This window comes from Acinonyx jubatus, chromosome E1 (genome assembly GCF_027475565.1).
Source record: "Acinonyx jubatus isolate Ajub_Pintada_27869175 chromosome E1, VMU_Ajub_asm_v1.0, whole genome shotgun sequence".
Lineage (NCBI taxonomy): Eukaryota > Metazoa > Chordata > Mammalia > Carnivora > Felidae > Acinonyx > Acinonyx jubatus.
In genome coordinates, this window is record NC_069397.1 from 30701757 (window position 1) to 30723100 (window position 21344).

The 21344-nt window shown below is 35.3% G+C and overlaps 1 protein-coding gene across 11 annotated transcripts in view; it reads right to left on the minus strand.

Annotated features, from left to right (window-relative positions):
* The window catches only part of STXBP4 (syntaxin binding protein 4), a 166939-nt gene that overhangs the window by 100547 nt on the left and 45048 nt on the right, over window positions 1-21344 (minus strand). For all 11 annotated transcript variants that reach the window (XM_027034161.2, XM_053212452.1, XM_053212450.1 and 8 more), the window contains 3 exons: window positions 19232-19323; window positions 7295-7384; window positions 3112-3177 (listed from right to left, as the gene is read on the minus strand). In XM_027034161.2, the coding sequence (XP_026889962.1) occupies window positions 3112-3177; window positions 7295-7384; window positions 19232-19323 (248 nt within the window). The remainder of the gene's footprint in view (window positions 1-3111; window positions 3178-7294; window positions 7385-19231; window positions 19324-21344) is intronic.

Here is a 21344-nt window from a genome sequence, read left to right on the forward strand (position 1 = left end):
TCATTGATTGTCAATGGTATTCTGGATAACTATTATATCATCTGTAAGCAAATGGTTTTACTTATTTCTTTTCTAATTCACATACCCCTAGTTGTTTTTCTAGTCTAAATGCATTTTCTTTTTTTGTGTGCTGTTTATATCAGGTTTAGGCACTGATGTTATACTAGTTTCAAAAGAAGAACTTGGAAATTTTCTTAAATTTTTTTTTTAATCCTCTGAAGCCACTTATGTAGTTTTGGGATTGCCAAAGGTTTGGTTAAATTCCCCTGTAAAACATCTGGCCTGGTCCTTTTCTAGAGGGTAGTTTCTTGATAACTCTGCTTCTTTTATGTAAATTGATCTGTTAAGCTTTCTATCTCTACTGAGGTCAGTTTTGACAAACTATATTTTCCTAAGAAAATCTTTTAAAAGAGCTTTTAAAACATCATTAACATGATCCCATTCATGTTAATTGAAATAACTATGATGGTCTCAACTCAGTCATATTTTGTTGAAATTATTGTGTGCATATATTATATTTACTGTGTTTATTTTGTGTGTTTCTTTCGCTTTTTTTTTTCCTTTAAATTACTTTTGGTATTTTGTAAGGTGTGTATTTTCATTCCATAGGTTACCTTTGTTTATTACTTTTTATAGTGCCTGAAATCTCCTCTATTTTTACCTAATGTTTTACTATCTGACATCAGCCTTACTTACACAACAGAGTGGTTGTATTCTATTTTCCTTTTTTTCCCTGCTTTATCCTCTCATTTTTTAAATAAATTGCATCTTCTGATTTTTTTTGTCAGACATGTGACCTCAGTCTCATTTTTGTCTCAGCAATAGAATATCTGTGAAATGCTCATTCTTTGGGAAACTCTGGACAAAGTTATTCCAGTAATTTTTGGGCTGGATGAAACTCATCCTCTCCTAGATTCCTCAGGAATACTACGTATGTGCAGCATTATCTGAATACTGGCACATTCCAAACTATTTTTCCAGGGCCTTGGTATCTGAAAGTCAGCTTGGCTGTATACATTTTGGTTTACATTTTCTTTCCTTTAGTTTCTTGAAAATGGTGCTCTACTTGGCCTTACTTTGTTGTGCTGAGAAGGCTGATGCTGGTCAAATTCTATTGTCTTTGTAAGTTATTTGATCTTTTCACTTGGAAGCATGGTGCATTTTCCTATCTTTAAAGCCTAATACGTTTACTGGATATGTCATAGAGTTGATCTTTCGAGGTCAGATTTCCCTAGTACCCAATGAGAGATTCAGGTCTTCTTTTATTCTGGGAAGTTTTCTTGGATTATAGTTCTAAATATTAGTGTTGTTCAGTTGTTTTATTTCTTCAAGAAACTCTTTTACTTCCTTTCACTATCGTTGTCCTGGTTATGGCATTTTTTTTCCAATGCTTTTTTATCTGTCTGTATTTATAAACTTAGTTTTCATTTCTGATATGCTTTTGTCTTTTCCTATTTCTTTCCTAAGTTTTAGCAACTCTCCTTTTACTTCTTCCTGCCTTTTTTTAAAATCAATTTCTATTCTTAGTTTTTTAAAAAATTTCTGATTTAAAGTGTTTTTTTGTAGTGGCAAATGCTTTGTTTAAGGATATTTGAGTTTGGAGTGTTATATTAGTATTCTTCAGCTTTGTGGTCAAATTGTTTTGGAGAGTTTTTATCAGAAGGAAAACTTTAATTCATATTGTCTGATTTTTTACAGTAGTTTTGTAATAATGGGGACAGATTTAATTTTTTTTTCCTATTCCTTTTTCTTTCACAGAAAGAGTTCTTAGTTCAACAGCACACTCTCCTGTGCAGTTCTTTATGGATCATGATTGTCATGGTGGAGGTAGATGGAAAGGACTGATATGTATTGTTTCTCTTTCATTTCTGCATAATCTTTAATTTTCTCCTCTTATTTCCTTATTGCCTAGTCTCCAAGGGATACCATCTTGTTTCTGTTCACTTGGTTATTCCCCAGAGACAATGATTTTCCAATGTTGCCACTTCTGGTTACACACTTCCTCAAGTCCTGGGAACCACCAACTACTATTCTGTGCTTAGAGTCTGGCATTCATTATTGCATTTTCTTTCTGGAGGTGATTTTATTTGAACTTTGTCTAATTGTTCTGTTTTTCCTAGTTCTTTTCCAGAGTCATTGAAGGCTTACCACCCCTGTTCTTTGTATTCTAGGTTTCACCACAGGCAAGGTGCAGGAGCTTGAAATTTTTTTATTCTATTTATATATATTTTCAAAGATGTGATGTTTTATGTCATAGTCATATTGAAGGCATGGGTTCTATGTGATTTTATTAGCTTTCTTTGTCGATTTTATGTTTTCTGGGGGGATGAAGTCAGGGAAATTCAAAATCAGTTGATTGTCAGTGATCTCTAGAAACGTTCTTTTATCTTTCTACTCTTAACAATATTTATTTGTATGTCTATTTCAAGATAATGCCACTGTATCTGTTCTGTTGTAAGCTGCCTAAAATTTTGTGAAGAACAATGCAGAGTAAAAATAAATTTTTACTTTTTAGTACTAAAAAATAAAAGTAGGGGCACCTGGGTGGCTCAGTTGGTTAAGCATCCGACTCTTGATACTGGCTCAGGTCATGATCTCCTGGTTCATGAGACTGAGCCCCATTTTGGGCTCTGGGCTAACAGTGCATCCAGTTGATATTCTCTCTCTTTCTCACTGCCCCTTCCTTGCTTGCATGTGTACGCACTCTCTCTCTCTTTCAAAATAAATAAATATACATTAAAAAAATGAAAGTAAAAAATCCTCTGCCTTGGAGGTTTCTTTTCTTCTTTTGTTTTTTTCTTTAATACAATGAAGTATGAGAAACAGAAGAAAAGAAAAAGGGAAAATAAAAGGGTAAAACAATAGAATAGCAATGAGATTGGCCATTTCAGTCCATGGTTATCTGGTTTTGAAAGCAATTTCTTTGAGCAACAGTAGCAGGACTTCAGCACAGAAACAGCCTCTGAAAGTGATTGCCATTAAGATTTATGCTATTTTATACTATGTTACTCACATCTGTAAGCTCCAGGATATTACACAGCATCATTGCTATATACCTCACATGTTTATGCACTTACACATAAAACACACATATGTAATATATGCACTTACTTGTTTCACATTCTGGAGTTCTTCTGTCAACTGTTTCTTTTGCCTTTCTGATTCAAATAGTTTTTCCTATATTTAAAAACCACTGAATTAATAACATGTTATGAAGTACCAATGAGTATCATTCTTAGGGCTTTATTTCAACATTTATAAATTCTCCAAACATCCAATCGCTACAATCTGAAAGTAGTTCTCAGTCAGTTTTCTAGCTTTACACATACCATTCAAAAGTAATTAGTTATTTACAGTACAACTGTGATATAAATGCATTTCCTGTTAACTGTAAAGAGCCATTTTGTACACTCTCCACTTCTGAGCTCCAAAATAAATCCATCAAGATGAAAATGTGTAAATACTAACAAAATTTGGAAAAGAGAGATCATTACTAGGCGCTTCCAAACTGAAGAGCATTACTGTTACATCTTAGAGGTAAAGGTGTCTTACCACACGAGAGGACATAAGAAATTGGATTGACTATTCTTTTCCTGATTTAGCTTGTACTTGGAAGATTATCCACAAAAATGAAGATATGGCTACCATAACCAAACTACAAAATAATAGTTACTAATGTAGAATATGCATGCAAATTAAATACTATCATCTTTTAACATTAACTTAAGCACATACTCTAAAACATTCAGTGTTTTAAAAATATATCATAAATAAATCCACATTTTATTGATCAAATCAAAAATACTCAGAGTAATTTAAGGACCATTTTACTATAAACTTGGGCAGAGGAACTGCTTGAAGATTAAGTTGAGTGGTAAATATTCATGGCAACATTGCAATGTTTATAAGAAGCATTCTGCTTCCTGGTATATTTCAGCTCATTCTTATCTAACAGATGAAATGAGGGTGTATGAAGATGAATATCATATAGCAATCTAATGAATCTGCCACAGGCCGGGAGCCAGGAAACTGCTGGCTCTCATGCTTTGATGCTCTAGCAACTCACCTTCACTCTGTGTCCTACTTTTTTTGCATCTGTAAATGGAAAATACATCTATTTTCATTCAGCTTTGCAAACCAGTAGCAATCTAAACTTTGTAGGGAGATGGCTTCAAGTTAAATAAAGAACACAGCACCTTTAAAAATCATTCTTGTAAAATAAAGAAGAAAGTAGCCACTGGCATCAACTTATCTTGGTTTCGTTTTTATTTGTATTGTACCTCAAGTCAGAGATGAAGGATAGAGATGTCACAGGATAACGGCAAGTGACTAGAGAGCACCTACACATTCTGTGAACCGCATTTAGCAACCTCTGTCATTTGTGTGTGTGTGTGTATAACACAAGTAAAAATACTGAAGGTACAAATGTTACCTCAATGAAGGATTTATTGCTTTGTACACTCTACATGGCCAAACAAGTGGTTCTCAGCCACTAGGTTTCCAGGTAAAGTAAATTATAAAATACAGAATATGCTTTATCTGAGATTTCAGGTCCTATCACATTAGGGTATGTTCAGTTACGTTTTACAGACATTAAACGCGAATCCTGATTTATTGAATAGCTATTTAGGGAAGCCCTGTTTAAATATTATCTAAATACACTTTTAAATTAAAATTCTAATAATTAATACTGATATTCAAATAAAAACTGAAATATATCACTAAACAATGATAAATATTAAGAAAATGAAAAAAAGACTTGAGAGCCTCTCAAAATTCTAATGAACCATAAGATTAAATGGCTTACAGAGAGATAAATTATGTAAGATGATATTTTACCAAGATAACCATTGTTGGAGATGTTTTCAAAGAGAATATGAGGAAATATTGTCAATTTATTCTTAAAGCTAAATTTGTATTTTTTCATTTTGTGACTCTTAACTGTTATACCAACAAATGTAGAAGTGGTTTCAAAGTTGTAAAAAAGTCTATAAATATTCCTTTAGTAATGGAATGTTCATACACACTTGGAAGGAACATGAATTGGTAAAATCTTTTGAAGGGTAATTTGGTAGCATGCATAAAATTTTATGTGACATATCCTTTGATAAAGCAATCTGACTTTCAGAAATATTCAATTTGTATTTTTAAAATTGTAGAAATTACTCAAAGATACAACCACAAAGCTATTTATGAAGGAATTATTTTTAATTTTTTTAAAGTTTATTTTTATTTTTTTTTAATGTTTTTATTTATTTTTGAGAAAGAGAGAGAGAGAGAATGAGCAGGGGAGGGGCAGAGAGAGGGAGACACAGAATCGGAAGCAGGCTCCAGGCTCTGAGCCATCAGCCCAGAGCCTGACGTGGGGCTCGAACTCACGAACCGTGAGATCGTGACCTGAGCTGAAGTCGGACGCTCAACCGACTGAGTCACCCAGGCGCCCCAAGTTTATTTATTTTTGAGAGAGAAAGAGACAGAGTGTGAGTGGGGGAGAGGCAGAGACAGAGACAGAGAGAGAGAGAGAGAGAGAGAGAGAGAGCAGACACAGAATCTGAAACAGACTCCAGGCTCTGAGCTGTCAGCACAGAGCCTGACACGGGGCTCAAACTCTGAATGGCGAGATCATGACCTGAGTGGAAGTTGGACACTAAACCAACTGAGCCACCCAGGCACCCCTGAAGGAATTCTTTTTAATAGTGGAAAACTGGAAACAGCTTAAATATTCATCTATAAAGAACTGGCTAGAAAACTTAGGACAGAACCATTTGATGGCAGAAGAGCCATTGGGGAGAATTTGGCAGATATGCACATATTAACTTGAAAAGTAGCCTAAAATATAAGGCTAACAGGGGTGCCGGGGTGGCTCAGTCAGTTAAGCATTTGACTCTTGATTTCAGCTACTTGATTCCACAATTTGTGGGCTGGAGCCCTGTGTTGGACTCTGTGCTGACAGCATGGAGCCTGCTTGGGATTCTCTCTCTCTCCCTCTCTCTCTCTGCCCCTCTCCTGCTCATGCTCTCTCTCAAATTAAATAAATCGACTTAAAAAAAAGAAGATATAAGGCTAACAAAGAGAGGGGAAAAAAAGAAAGCAAGTTGTAAAAAAGTGTGCAGTGTGTGAAGAAATGAATGTCAAAGTTAAAACACACATATACATTTATTTTTAGAAATATAATTGGATGTATAGAAAAAGGCTCTCGGGATGCCTGTGTGGCTTAGTTGGTTAAGCACCTGACTTCAGCTCAGGTCATGATCTCACGGTTTGTGAGTTCGAGCCCCGCGTCGGGCTCTGTGCTGACAGCACAGAGCCTGGAGCCTGCTTCAGATTCAGTGTCTCCCTCTCTCTCTGCCCCTACTCTGCTCATGCTCGCTCTGTCTCTGTCTCTCTCTCTCTCTCAAAAATAAACAAACATTTAAAAAAATTTAAAAAAAAAGAAAAAGTCTCTGAAAGGATAAACAAGGTATGTTTAACAATGGCTTCCTCTAGAAGTTGGAGTTTAAATACTAAGGTAGGAAAGAAATTTCTTCCTTTTTTAAGGTGAGGTGTAAAGATTTCAGTTTAATAAAAATTAAATAAACATAGATTTTTACTTATTTCAGAAAATAAAGTAAAATAATTGAAAAAAACATATTCCTATGGTGAATTAATCATGAATCAAGTAGTTATAGTGTTTTTCTTAAAGACTTGGAAAATCTAATGTATTTCTGTAAAAATTAGGATATAATTTAATATTCTACTAAAAACAAAATGAAAATATGTAAAATGAATCAAAATCTTAAAGTATATTTGGGCACACTGTATGCCTATTCTTCTCTTAATCATATTGCTTTAATTCCAAATTATGTTACCAAAACAAGAGGTCTCTGAAGCATGTATTTTCCATGGGAAAAAAGTATTTCCAATGAACATCTAAGGGATCCAAAATTGTCATGGCTTGCTTTGTTGACTCATCTAATCTTTGTTGGCTTCTCATCCTTGCCACCAATATGAGAACAAAAAGGGGCAGAAGTAGCCAGATCAGAAGGTATGAGCAAAAACCAGTCTACCCTGAATCTTATATGGACATGGTGAAATATAAATAAGTATGTGAGCCAAAAAGTTGACTCTTTAAAGGCCTATTGACTAAATAAATGATCTATTTTGTGATATTAACAGTTTTTGCAATATTAATTTTATTTATAATATTACAAGCATTAATATCATACATTTGATAATTTACTTATAATAAATACAATAATTTTCTTCCTTTTCTTTTTTTCTAAGCAAAATGTAAGGAGGCGAAATTGGAGATTACCTTGAGTGTATTCACTTCCTCCAAGGCATCATTTCTTTCACGCTTAAGCCTTTCCATTTCATCTGCCTCTAAGGAATCACAGGGAAGAAGCTGTCAACATTAAAATACAAGAAAAAAGTTATGCATTAAATGCTAATTATGAGAACTAGCATGAAAATCCTTTTTGACGAGTGTTAAGCTTTTGCATTTTAATAACAAAATTTGGTTTCTTTGGAGTCATTTGATTAGATGAAAGAGAATATTAAAGCAACCTGGGGAAACTTGATTTAAGCCTAACTTCACATTGTTGTTATTTATAACAGAATCTAGATGATTATAACATATACATATCCTGTTGTCCTCTTTATGATTGTTTCAACAATATAATTTCCCTTAAAAGTCCAAATTCTAAGACTATGTTTATAATGTCAAAAAGACGTCGAGTTATTGACATAAACTCTTCCCCAAAGACATCCACGCCAAGTACATGGTATATAAGGCTAACAAAAGGCTGGACATTATCAACCAAGATGGTTTATGTAAACCCAGTAAAGCTCATTAATCGATGATATGTCTTGTTTTAACTAAATAAAATGCAATATTAACAGCCAAGCAGCTTAAAAAGATCCCTGCACAGAAATTGTGGATTGAAAGTAATATTAATAATTCATGCACAAGTGAATAACAACAACAAAATACCAGAGATGACAATTTCTCTTCTCTTACTGCTAGCATGATCTCTTTGACAGTTAATTACAAGGTAAAAAACAATGACAATCTAATCAGAGACGAAAATCCAAGTCTAATTACAGCCATCTTGTATGTATAAATTATAACAGAATAAAAAAAGTATAGAAAATATAATTTAAAGGACTATGTGGAAAAACTGATTGCTCTTATAAGAATGGGCTTAAGGTAGGGCCTTTCAGAGAGGAGAGGTAAATACAAAAGATCATAAAAATAATTAATAATGTCACCATTTATTATGAACTTACTGTGTGCAGATACATTGCTAAGGACTATATATATATTCAGAGTTATATCCTTCCTATAACCTTGTCTCCATTTAACTGAGGAGGAAACGGGCCCGAAAGGTAAGCAGCTTGCTTAAACTTTCACAGCTAATAATGGCCACCTCATGATTCTCATAGAGATCTGACTTCAGTCATTAGTCTGTGATTTTTACTAACTGCCTAACAGAAATCATGGTGGAATGGATATAAGAAATTCAGATTTAATTTTAAATGATAGAATAACTGAAGTAGGAGTCATCCCTCAATTTTAGGGAGAAACATTTTCCTAAACAAACATCCTAAGCATTTCCTAAACATTTTGTCCTGACAATTACCTTTAGGTATGTATGGCCATTTGTTTTCATCATCTCATATCCTTCATCTGTCTCTGTTATTCTACTCTTTTGTGAGTACTCAACACACACTCAAAGCATTCATTCTTATACTATTTAGAATAGTTTTTGATACATATTCAAATGTAACAATATTTCTCAAAGCTCATTCCAAAGGATATTAACTAGTTTTGTACAAAAGCAAAACTGAGTGGTGGTGATGGTGGTAGTGGTCCCTGTGGCCAGGTAAGTTGGAGAAATGTAGGATTTAGAAAAAATGAACTTTCCCGCAGAGCTTCCAACATCCTTAATACTCTAATGAGCATTTTGAATATCCCAAAAGGAAATAAAATTTAATAACTTGTTGCATTTCCTCAAGTTATTTGACCATATCCCCAACCACCACACCTTTATTTATTTTGGGACATCTCAGTGGACTAATGCCTGCAAAAGCACAAAGTGTTCGGGGAAACACTGCTACTCAACATTCAGATAAGCCTATTATGTCTTGCGTGTTATCTAAGACATGAAATACACAGAATTCAAAAGCTTAAATAAGAATCTAGATAACACAACTATATCAATTTATTAAGAGAAATTATAGGTTGGCGTTTTAGGGATACGATTATAAACTTGTGAGTTTAAAATATGGAGGCAAATCATGAATAAAAGAGCCCATGGTACCATTTTAGGAGGTAAAATGCTAGCCCGAATAGTCATAGAACAAACCATGACTCAAAAACAAAAAAACAAACAAACGTGCTATAATCCTATTGCTATTTTAGGCTAGGCAGTGAAAACCTACAGCCAGAGAATTGGCCATAGATGTTACCTGTGAATTCTTTGAAAAACCTCTTTGTGCTCAGTCATGTGTTAAGAGTTTGAGTATCTTCAACTGAGCAAGCAACAGATGAAATGAATTGTTTCTATTTAACTTCAAATGATTTCAGACAGATAACTGTTTTCTTTCCTTTTTTTTTTTTTTTTTTAATGTTCACTTATTTTTGAGAAAGAGAGAGAATGAGTGGGGAAGAGGCAGAGAGAGAGGGAAACACAGAGTTTGAAGCAGGCTCCAGGATCTGAGTCGTCAGCACAGAGCCGGATGTGAGGCTCGAACTCACGAACTACGAGATCATGACCTGAGTGGAAGTCGGACGCTTAACCAACTGAGCCCCCCAGGCACCCCAAGACAGAGAACTGTTTTCTAACCTGCTTCCAATTCTTGGGCTTTATCCTTCCCTTCCTCCATTCCTTTCCTGTCTGGCTCTCACAGTATCATTTGTGATCCTCAGGCTGTCCCCCTCTGAAACACCTGGTAGATAACACCATAAATCATTTCCACTCTATTCTGGATAGCCACTATTCCATTCCAACACTCAATTCATTCCAACACTGAATTCATCTTCAACAGAACAATGTCTGCTTCAGGTCAATTTTATTGATAAAGCCTTCCACTAGAAACCAAGTCAATTACCTCCTTTCCTTAAATTTCTGTATATTTCCCTATTTCCTCCTTCCTTTCTCTTACTCCTTTACTTCTTTTTTTTAATGTTTTATTTTTATTTTTGAGAGCGAGTGAAAGCAAAGGAGGGGCAGAGACAACGGGAGACAGAGGATTTGAAGTGGGCTCTAGCTACACTGACAGCAGAGAGCATGATGCTGGGTTTGAACTCATAAACCTTGAGATCATGACCTGAGCTGCAGTGGGACACTTAACTGACTGAGCCACCCAGGCGCCCCACTCCTTTACTTCTAATAATCTGGTTTACATATATTTCTTCCCATCCGTACATTTTGAAAATAATTTATGTTCCATGTCACCAATAAACCTAGTATTTGACAAAATAAATGCACTCCCCCATCAACTTTCTTAACCTCCTTTCTTTCATGTAACATTGCTTAAGCCATTTGTCCTTGACACTTTCTCTTCCCTATGTTTTTGATTTCCCACTATCTCACCTGCCCTTCAGAATATTTAGGCTGCTTCTAATAATTTCATGCTCCTCCTTAAGTGGGAGTGGAGGAGGTTCACAAAGTTTGTCCCTTTCTCCCTTTCTCGCTCTCCCTGAGTGAACACTTCAACTATCATCCTCCAAATCCCTCTCTGTGTCTAGTTCCTTATTTCCAGTGGCCTTTTGGTCACTTACACCTGTCAGCATATTGAACTTACTCTCTAAAATCCAACTATCATCTTCTCCACTGTTCTCATTTCCCTATTTCTGTCAATAGCACCACCCTACTATTATTCATCATCCTAATCAAAACTCTGCAGTTAGCTTTAATTCATTCTTCCTTATTTCTTACACTCAAATGCAAGTCTTAATGATGATATACTTGTTGTTGGTAAATTATCATATATCTGTCTCTCCATTCTTCCCATTTTCCTCACCTTCATTCTTTAGTTCTTAATATTCTGTATTTGGACTCTTTCCTTTGTGCCCTATCTAGGCTACCTATGACCAGTTTCATTACCTTCCAAGATAACCAACACTACTATAAGATTATTATTTCTAAACTATCAATTTTGATTGTGTCACTATTCTCCCTAATGGCTCCTCACTGACTACGAGTAAGGTACAAACTTCTAAGTATAATATTTACATTTTTAGGCCTAACTTCCTTCACTGATCTGCATGTACCTGCTTATCTTTTTATTTAAAAATTTTTTTTTCAACGTTTATTTATTTTTGGGACACAGAGAGACACAGCATGAACGGGGGAGGGGCAGAGAGAGAGGGAGACACAGAATCGGAAACAGGCTCCAGGCTCTGAGCCATCAGCCCAGAGCCCGACGCGGGGCTCGAACTCCCGGACCACAAGATCGTGACCTGGCCGAAGTCGGACGCTTAACCGACTGCACCACCCAGGCGCCCCTTATCTTTTTAAAAAAGTAGATTACTCTAGGGGCACCTGGATGGCTTAGTCGGTTAAGCATCTGACTCTTGATTTTGACTCAGGCCATGATCTCACATTTTTGCGAGTTTGAGCCCCACATCAGGCTCTGTCCTGACCCTGCTGGGCCTGCTTGGGATTCTCTCTCTCTCTCTGCCCCTCTCCAGCTTGCACACTTTTCTCTCAAAAATAAAAAACTTCCAAAAAAAAAAAGGTATATTATTCTGTTTACCATCACATTATGTATATATTTTTATTCATGCTAATTCTCTTATCACTTTCTGTTCACCTCTTAAGTAGATAAAACCCTACATATCATTTAAAACTCACTCAAAAGTTAACTCTGTTAGGAATCTTCTAGGCTCTATCATAACTGTGGTCTTACCATGTAGTGCCAGAGCTTGTTTAAAATCTATTTATGTACATGACTTTCCTTGCGCAATACTTTAAATTCCTTGAGGGACAGGCTTAAGTTTATTTATTTTAATAACGTGCTGGAGCAGCTAACACAATGCCATCCACACTATAGTTGTTCAATATATATTTAATGTTTTGCAGACGAAATATAATGAAGTGGCTATAAAGTACATACTGTCACACATAGTGAGACATACCTTTTATATCATGACCTCACTATAAGTGAAACATTACTCACTCTTATATAAATTTACAATTGTATTTCCAACTGTATTCTCTCACCTGTTTAAGTAGGGGTGCAATGCACTAAATGGATTTAGTAAGAAACCAAATTGTAAAAAGTCTTCATTAGGGAACATATAGTATTCTGTATGTGTGTGGTAAACCCATCATATTATGATAGACCATAGTCTGCTGTTGCTAAGGTTAGAGTTCTGTTAAATTGAGGCTCTAACCTTGCTTTTCTGTGTGTAACCTTATGCCAGCAGCAGGTGTTATCACTGTGTGAATTTTTTAACATAGCAACGATGATTAGAATCACAGTAAGACAATTACATTTTTAGTTCTAAAGGCCATATATTTCCAAAATTGTTAAGTTTTTTGTCAACTAAATGAAAGTAGGACTGACTTACACTGACTTAACAATTCTTCCTTCTTGAAGCATAGCATCTCAAGAAATCTTATCAGATGCAGATGAGCAAACAATGCAATGAGCAACAATGAGCAAAAGAAGCTCGTTACAAAAGAGTACATATTGTGTGATTCTATTTATGATGAAGTTCATCAACAGGCAAAAGCAATCTATGCTGTTATAAGTCAGAATAGTGGTTCTGTTGTAAAGGTGGGAGTGATGGTCAACTGAGACAAAGTTGGTACATTGGAGCCTTTGAGTGGTGATTACACACAAGATAGTAACAGAAATTCATCAGGTTGTACACTTGAGGTTTTTGTTCTTTACAGGGTGTTCATAATGTTGCAGCAAAAATATTTCTGAAAGATAAATTAAGGAAAAGACAAACCAGAAGGAAAAAAAAAAAGGGGAAACACAAGTTAAAAAAAACCCAACCATCTCTAACAGACGGATTATAAAATCTGACTCTGTTGTTTGTGACAAAATGGTTGAGGGGGTAACCATAGTGGAATTTCCCCACCTTCACAGACTGTCACTATCCTCAACCACAGATCAATTGATACTTCAGGTGCAGCACTACAGTGTTTGTGTTTTTTTTAATGAAACAAAAATTTTGGGAATAATACTACAAAATAATAAGATACTTTTATTTGTTTCTAATGAGCTACTTGGCAAGCAGTGATTTTTATGGTATTTTTAAAACCATGGTATGTGACCCATTAGTGAGTTTTAAGTTCAAATATTAATGAAATAGAACTGAACATTAAATAAGAATGCAATAATGTAGAAAAAGTAAGTAATGCTTTGAGACTTTTGTTTCAGTTATATATGTGAGTGTGGTGAAGTAAAAGGTATTCTTATTATGGATTCAAGTGAAAAAAAAAAAGCCAACATTTTATGGGGATATCTGCTACATGCTGACAAGCACAACACAACAAAGGAGATCTTATAAATTGATATAATGACAATTGCACAACATTTTGATCTGAAGTTGCAAACAGGAAATTACTAGCATGCAGAAGACCTTGCACAATTACCATCAGCACCTTGCTTTTGTCATCAAAGTATCACACACTGAATACACTCTTATCTGCCCTAAAATCATATTGGCTAGAAAGGAAGTAAATTACTAATGTGGAGAGCCAGTATTTCTCTGCAGCTGCTAAGCAAGCTTTGCACGCTCACCGAAAGTACTGTGAATTCCCCGCTTCTCTTCTGTTGTAAGCTACCCGACCACCTTTGCCTTTCCTCACCAATAGTGGGGACGGTAGCTTTGAGAACTGTTTGGCAGAAAGAAAACAATGCTTGGTTGTCAATAGTAGGTAGGAAAATACATAACACCTGAAACGATCGAAAAAAAAAAACAGTGCTCTTACAGCCTCAGCTTTCCTACTTTAAATGCTACCGAATCAGTTCTGATAAATCAGTGCCTCAACTCCAGGAGACTGGGTAATTTCCTGAAAGTTTCCAAACAACTAGATCATGGGAACTCTCATTCTCAGTGTTAGGAACTCTGTTATTCAGTGTTATAACTCGGTGTTATTGCTGTTGTGACTGCAAAATGGTATAGCCACTTTGGAAGATGATTTGATGGTTTCTTATAAAACCAAACATCTTCTTAACATATGATACAGCAATTGTACTCCTTGGTAATTACCCAAAGGAGCTGAAAACTTATGTTCACACAAAAACCTGCAAATGGATGTTTACAGTAGCTTTATTCACAATTGCCAAAACTTGGAAGCAACCAACATATCCTTCAAAAGGTAAATAAGCTTCAAAATGGGTAAATAAGCTATAGTACATTCAGATAATGGAATGTTAATCAGCACTAAAAAGACATGAAAATATATGAAGGAACCATAGATGCATATTACTAAGTGAAAGAAGCCAATCTTAAAAGGCTGCATACTGTATGATTCCAACTATATGACATTATATAAAGAGCAAAACTATAAAGACAGTAAGAGGATCAGTGATGGCAAAGGGTGAGGGGAGGGGCTGTGGAGAGATGAATAGGCAGAGCACATTGGTAAAAATCAGAGCAGTAAAAACACTCTGTATGATACCATAATGATGGATACATGCCATTATACATTTGTCCAAACTCACACAGACTATCCAGGTCCCAGAGTGAACCATAATGTAAACTATAAACTTTAGGAGATTATGATGTGTCTATGTAGGTTCACCAATTATAACGAATGTACCACTCTGGTGGGGATGGTGATAATGGTAGAGGCTATGCATGAATTGAGGCAGAAGGCATGTGGGAAATCTCTGAACCTACCCCCTCAATTTTGCAGTGAATCTAAAACTGCTCTAAAGAAATGAAGTCTTGGGGCGCCTGGGTGGCTCAGTCGGTTAAGCGGCCAACTTCGGCTCAGGTCATGATCTCGCGGTCCGTGAGTTCGAGCCCCGCGTCGGGCTCTGTGCTGACAGCTCAGAGCCTGGAGCCTGTTTCAGATTCTGTGTCTCCCTCTCTCTGACCCTCCCCCGTTCATGCTCTGTCTCTCTCTGTCTCAAAAATAAATAAACATTAAAAAAATTAAAAAAAAAAAAAAAAGAAATGAAGTCTTAAAAACAAAAACAAAACATCATTTATTATAATGGCAAAAAAGTGAAAGGTAACTAGAAATAAATCTAACAAAATATTAATAAAGCTTGTATTGGAAAAAATGTATCCAATTATTATTTGCCATTCAAGAAGATATAAATAAGAAGTCAAAACATGCTCATAGCTAGGAAGACTTAAATTTATAAAGAGGTTGATTCTTCCCAAAATAAACTAGAAATTTGAGACAGTAAGATTTTTGCTAGAACTTATTTGGAAATGATAAGAAAAAAGATTAGCCAAATCAACATTTAATAAGAAAAACAAAGTGGGAGGGTATGTTATCAGGTATCAATACTTAAGAAGCAAAGTACACCAGCACTGAAGAATCCAAAAATGCCCATGCATGACACAGCTGGACTACAAATAATCCATCCACTGAAGTAAGAATTTGTATTTTAAACAGTACCTTTATAAAAATAATTGATCAAAATTGATATATTTATATTTTTTGATTAATTGTGTACCAATAAGTATAATTATTACTCAATTCAGAAGAAAATTTTAATGTCACAGCTTATGAAGATATTGAATTAAAACATACATTTTAATTATCTAAAATTTTTGCAATAAAATGATCAGATGATCACTGACAGATATTTAAGCATACTGTATTCTTTTATTTCTTAATTTTTTAAATGTTTATTTACTTTTGAGAGAAAGATACAGAGGCGTGAATGGGGGAGGAGCAGAGAGAGGACACAGAATCCAAAGCAGGCTCCGGGCTCTGAGCTGTCAGCACAGAGTCTGGTGGGGGGCTCAAACTCATGGACTGTGAGATGGTGACCTGAGCTGAAGTAGGATGCCCAACCCACTGAGCCACCCAGGTGCCCCTAGGCATACTGTATTCTTGAAATTATAATATATCAAGGTAATATTCTAGGGTAATATAGAATAAAAAAAGAGCAGAGAAAAAGGAAAGATGATAAATTTCTTTTTTTTTTTTTTTAATTTTTTAATGTTTATTTTTGAGAGAGAAAGAGACAGAGTGTGAGCTGGGGAGGGGCAGAGAGAGAGGGAGACACAGAATCCAAAGCAGGCTCCAGGCTCCGAGCTGTCAGCACACAGCCCAACGTGGGGCTCGAACTCACAAACCGCAAGATCGTGACCTGAGCTGATGTCAGACACTTAACCAACTGAGCCCCCAGGCACCTCTATAAATTTCTGACAATAAGAATAAGAAAATATTTTTAAGAAAAAAATTTTTTAATTTTCAAAATTTTATTTTGAGACAGAGAGAGAGAGAGAAAGAGAGGCGGAGAGAGAGGGAGAGAATCCCAAGCAGGTTCTGTGCTGTCAGCACAGAGCCCTACATGGGGCTCAATCCCACAAACCATGAGATCATGACCTGAGCTGAAATCAAGAGTCAGATGCTTAACCAATGAGTCACCCAGGTGCCCCTCAAAAGAAATATTTCATAAAATTGACTATATGCTCGATATATATCCAAAAGATTAATACCATAGAGAATTTATTTCTAATTTCTGCTGTATATATGACCAAAGAATTAATAACACAGAGAAAGTGTTTCTAAAGTCAGTGAAGTACACTAGAAATCAGCAACTGAAAGGGAACTATAGAATTAGAAACTGTCTAATATAGTTCAAAATAAGCAACCACAATGGGAGTATTATACACTGAAAGATAATTAAAATATGATCTATAGAAACTGGAGGGTGTGAAGATTTTGTAAAAATTGTATAGTACATCTATGAGATAAAGAGCAGTACTGTTAAAATATATTCAAAATAAAATTCTGAGTTATTTTTAAACAAATTTTACTATCCTGATGAACGGAAAAATTTTCTAGGAAGATGTCCATTAACAGAATTACTCAAGAAAAGGACAAAAACTTGAATAAAATAACCTTAGAAGACATTAAAAAATAGGAAATGCTTTCTCTACAAACAATGACCCAGGTTCATCTGGCATTTTCAAACCTTAAAGGAACAGATACAGCTTCTGTTATTTAAACAGCTATAAATAAATAAAAAAAATTTTCAAAAGGGGTGCCTGTGTGGCTTAGTCGGTTGAGTTTTCAACTCTTGATATCAGCGCAGGTCATGATCCCAGGTTTGTGGGATCAAGCCCCGTGTGGGGCTCTGTGCTGAGCATGAAGCCCGCTTAAGACTGTCTCTCTCTCCCCCCTCAGGCTCTCTCCTCTCTCCCTAATTTATAAATTTAAAATAATGTATAAATAAGCAGATATAAAAATATTATAACTCTTATTTATTAAATAAAATAGTGCTAGCTTCTTTCTAAGAATTAAAAATGTAGAATGGCTCAAATACCATGAAAATTTATTTCTAGCTCACTTTTGCAGCTCCAGTTCCAACAAGAATTGGACAAAAGTAAAATTTTGTGGAAGAAACAAAAATGTAATTAATTTAAAATGCCCTACTTAGAAAACCCAAGACAAATGAAAAACAACTAGAATAAGAGAGTTCAATAAAGTGGCATCACACAAAATAACCATCCCAAAATTAATACCTTGGGGCATTTGCTGTCTCAGTCGTTGAAGCATGTGACTCATGATCTTGGGATTGTGAGTTCAAGCTCCAAGTTGGGTGTAGAGGTACTTTAAAAAGAAAATCTTTAAAAAATAACTACTATCTTTATTACCAATTAGAAAATGTAATGGTTAAAAAAATGCCATTTCTAATAGCAACAAAAGCTAGAGCATACCTCTTCAGATGTAATAAGAAATATTCAAGACACATATGAAGCAAGACATAATTTTCTCTTTCCAAAATATCAACAAAGACCTAAATGAATGGAGAGGTAAACGACATTCAGCTCTCCCAAACCACTCTCTAAATCCAATGCAATTCCAATTTTAAAAAGTCCCAATTCAATTTTCACTACCACGGCAAAAATGATTCCAAAGATCATCTAGAAGATCAAAACCAAGAAGTTAAAAAAGTATGTATTAAGGACTTAGCCTACCAGATAACAATGAACCTAGAAATATCTAGAAATATACAGCTAGAATAATTAAAATAATAATGTATTGGCTGAAAGAAATCGATCAATGGAACAGAGTGGTGGGTCTAGACACAGATCTGTGTATCTAGATAGAGATTCAGTATAAGGATAAAGTTTGTATTTCAAATTAGTGGCAAGGGCGGCTAGGTGGCTCAGTCGGTTAACCATCTCACTCTGATTTCGGCTCAGGTCATGATCTCGTGGTTCGTGAGTTCAAGCCCCGCATCGACAGCTGACATCTGACAGCTCAGAGTCTGGAGCCTGCTTCGGATTCTGTGTCTCCCTCTCTCTCTGCCCTTCCCCTGCTCACACTCTGTCTCTCTATCTATCTCTCAAAAATAAATAAACATCAAATTTTTTTTTTTAAATTAGCAAAATTGGACGGTTATCAAATAAATGACGGTGGAAAATGGGCAAGTGGTTATCCATTTGGGGCCCTAACTCATGCATAGACAAGAATAGATTTTGAGTGAATTAAATGTATAAATTGGAAAGATCTTCCTGAAAAACACAGTAACACAAAAACTCCGTAATAAAAAGGACTGAAAAATTTGATAATACAAATGTCAAAATTCAGTAGAACAAATGGCTTGTGAAGTTAATAGCCTTCACAATTCCACTTTATCGAAAGCACAAAAACAGGCAAAAGAGTTACCCTGACTGGAGGTGCGTGGGGAAGAAAAGAAGTAACAGGAAAGGAACCTGGGGGTGGGAGAGCATCAGGGTCCTAGTAATGTATTTCCTTAATGCTGTGTTTCTTGATCTGGACGCTGACACATGAAGATGGTTCAGACTGTAAAATTTCAGAGGATATACACTTATGAGTACTTTTCCTGTGGCAAATTTAGGGAGTACCATAAGGAAATAATGAAGAGAGGAGGGATGGGAGAGATTGACATGAAATTTTTCCTTGTGATGTTACATTAATCTATGTTTTATCTGTTTATGAAGAAGCATATACTAGTTGTGTAATTTTTTTTAAGTGAAAAATGATAAAGGCTACATATAAGACATACAACATTCAAGACTTATGATCCAAGTATAATCAAGACAGTTCTATAGGGCACACTCTACCTGTGAATCTAGTATGTTGGAAATTTCGCATTCACCAACATTTACTTCATCCAACTGCAAGGAAAACAAGTTTCTGGCAACCTGGACAAAATCTGAAATGGAACACATTTTAGTAGGAACACAACATTTAACCTCATCTAAATACATCTTTACCTTTTTTTAAATGAAGTTGAAGCTATGCATTAAAACTAACGTTTCAAATTTAATTTACTTCAATGAATTACCTTAAAGTGGTATTAACTGAAGTGACAAATATAAGCTCAAATAAACAGTAAGTAAGAGATAAACCAATTTTAACTTACTTGAGTTAAATTTGCTGAGGTAAATAAATCAGTTAAGTAACAATAAAGCACATACATATCGTAGGTACATCTATTTTCTCCAACTCTTACTACGAGCAAGAACTTTCTCTGAAATATACAATATTGTGACTTGTAGTTTTTTAGCTGGAACCGGAGGTTTAACAAAAATAATAACAGCAGCAGCTAATGTTTACGGAACAGCCTTCTTGTGCTAGGCACAGTGCTTTGCTATTTCATCCTCCCATTGAGGATGGGTAGGTCCTCTTATCCTCTTTGTTCTACACACTGCGGCTAAGAGAAGTTAACTGTCAAACTTCCCAAGGCTGCTTGGCAAATAAGTAGCAGAGCAGGACTCAAATGAAGGTCTAACTCCAAGCCTGATGCTGGCTAGCAAACTGTAAGCTTCTTCAGACATGAGTGTGACCCATCCATCCTCAGATTTTTGAATTTTAGCTATTATATTTTTAATTTCCAAGGATCCTTTTCGTATTCTCTGATTGTTCCTATTCTATAATATCTTACTCTTTATATCACGGATGCCTTATCTTTGTTTACCTTTTCAGAGATGTTCATTATGGTTTGTCTGAAGTTCTCTCCCACTCTTGCATTATTCCTCATTTTTCAGGGTTCCTGTTTTTCTCTTTGTCAGACAGTTTGGGGCTCTTATATTTTGTCAGAGAATTTCTGCAAGTGTCTGGTGACCCTTGGCTATGAGTGCATATTTAACAAGAATCACCACCAAAACACACATTGGAAATCCTGTGTGCATAACTTGCCTTGTCAACTGGCTGGTTTCACTACAGAGCAATCAGGTGGCCAACTGACACCTTGGGGTCTTGCCTATAAACGTGGCTGCAAAATTCACCAAGCAATCTGGGTGTGTGTTGTGAGTGATAATTCAACATACACTCCTCCAAATTCCCTGACCGCTGGCAGCTATAGGTTCAGAATCTCTCTGGTTTAATTTCCCAAGAGGATATACTTCTTTTCCTCAGCAGGTATAAGGCAGTGCTAAATCCTGGGTTGCTTGAGAGGAGGCAGGTAATAGCATAAATACTCCTTACACAGATTTCTAACAATCCTATTTGAAATGCCCTGCCTATACCTACCCTTCAGAAATACCTGATACTTTTAATTCCTAATTCTTTTCAGTGATAAATCAGCTTGTTCTCCATTGTGGTTCCCCCATCTCTTCAGACACATGGGCTTTGTTGCCTCTATTTACTAATTCATTTAGTTTCTTCATCCATGTTCTGTCCTTATATATTGTGGTTTTAGTTATACATGCAATTTCTTTTTTGTTCTCTTCATTATTTGGAGGTGATTTTCAAAAGGAGAGGAAAGGAAACATATTTTTTTTTATCACTTTGAAACCAAAAAGCGAATTCTTTTTTAGTAATACAGATGCTTTAAAAATGATACAATATTTCATCTACTGTATAAGAAAAAAATTAAATACTGAATGCTGTCAAGGATACAAAAAACTGTTAATTCAACAAATTCATATGTAAAATATCTCTTGAAAACAACTTATCAATACCTATCAGAAGTATAAACCACTTGTGGGAATTTATCTAAGCAGGAAAACAACTATGATGTTAAATATAGAATTACCTATAATACCAGCTACTGAGAGACTATTAAAATCCCAGAAGTGGAAAGGCTTAATATTATAGTATATCAACTAAGTATGTCAATATCATGCTAATTTTATAAGAATAATTATACAGTACCATAAAAATATGTATTCTGTCTTATTAGCTGGAAAAAAGTATGGAAATTCATAGTAGTGGAGTTAGTTAGGACTTGTA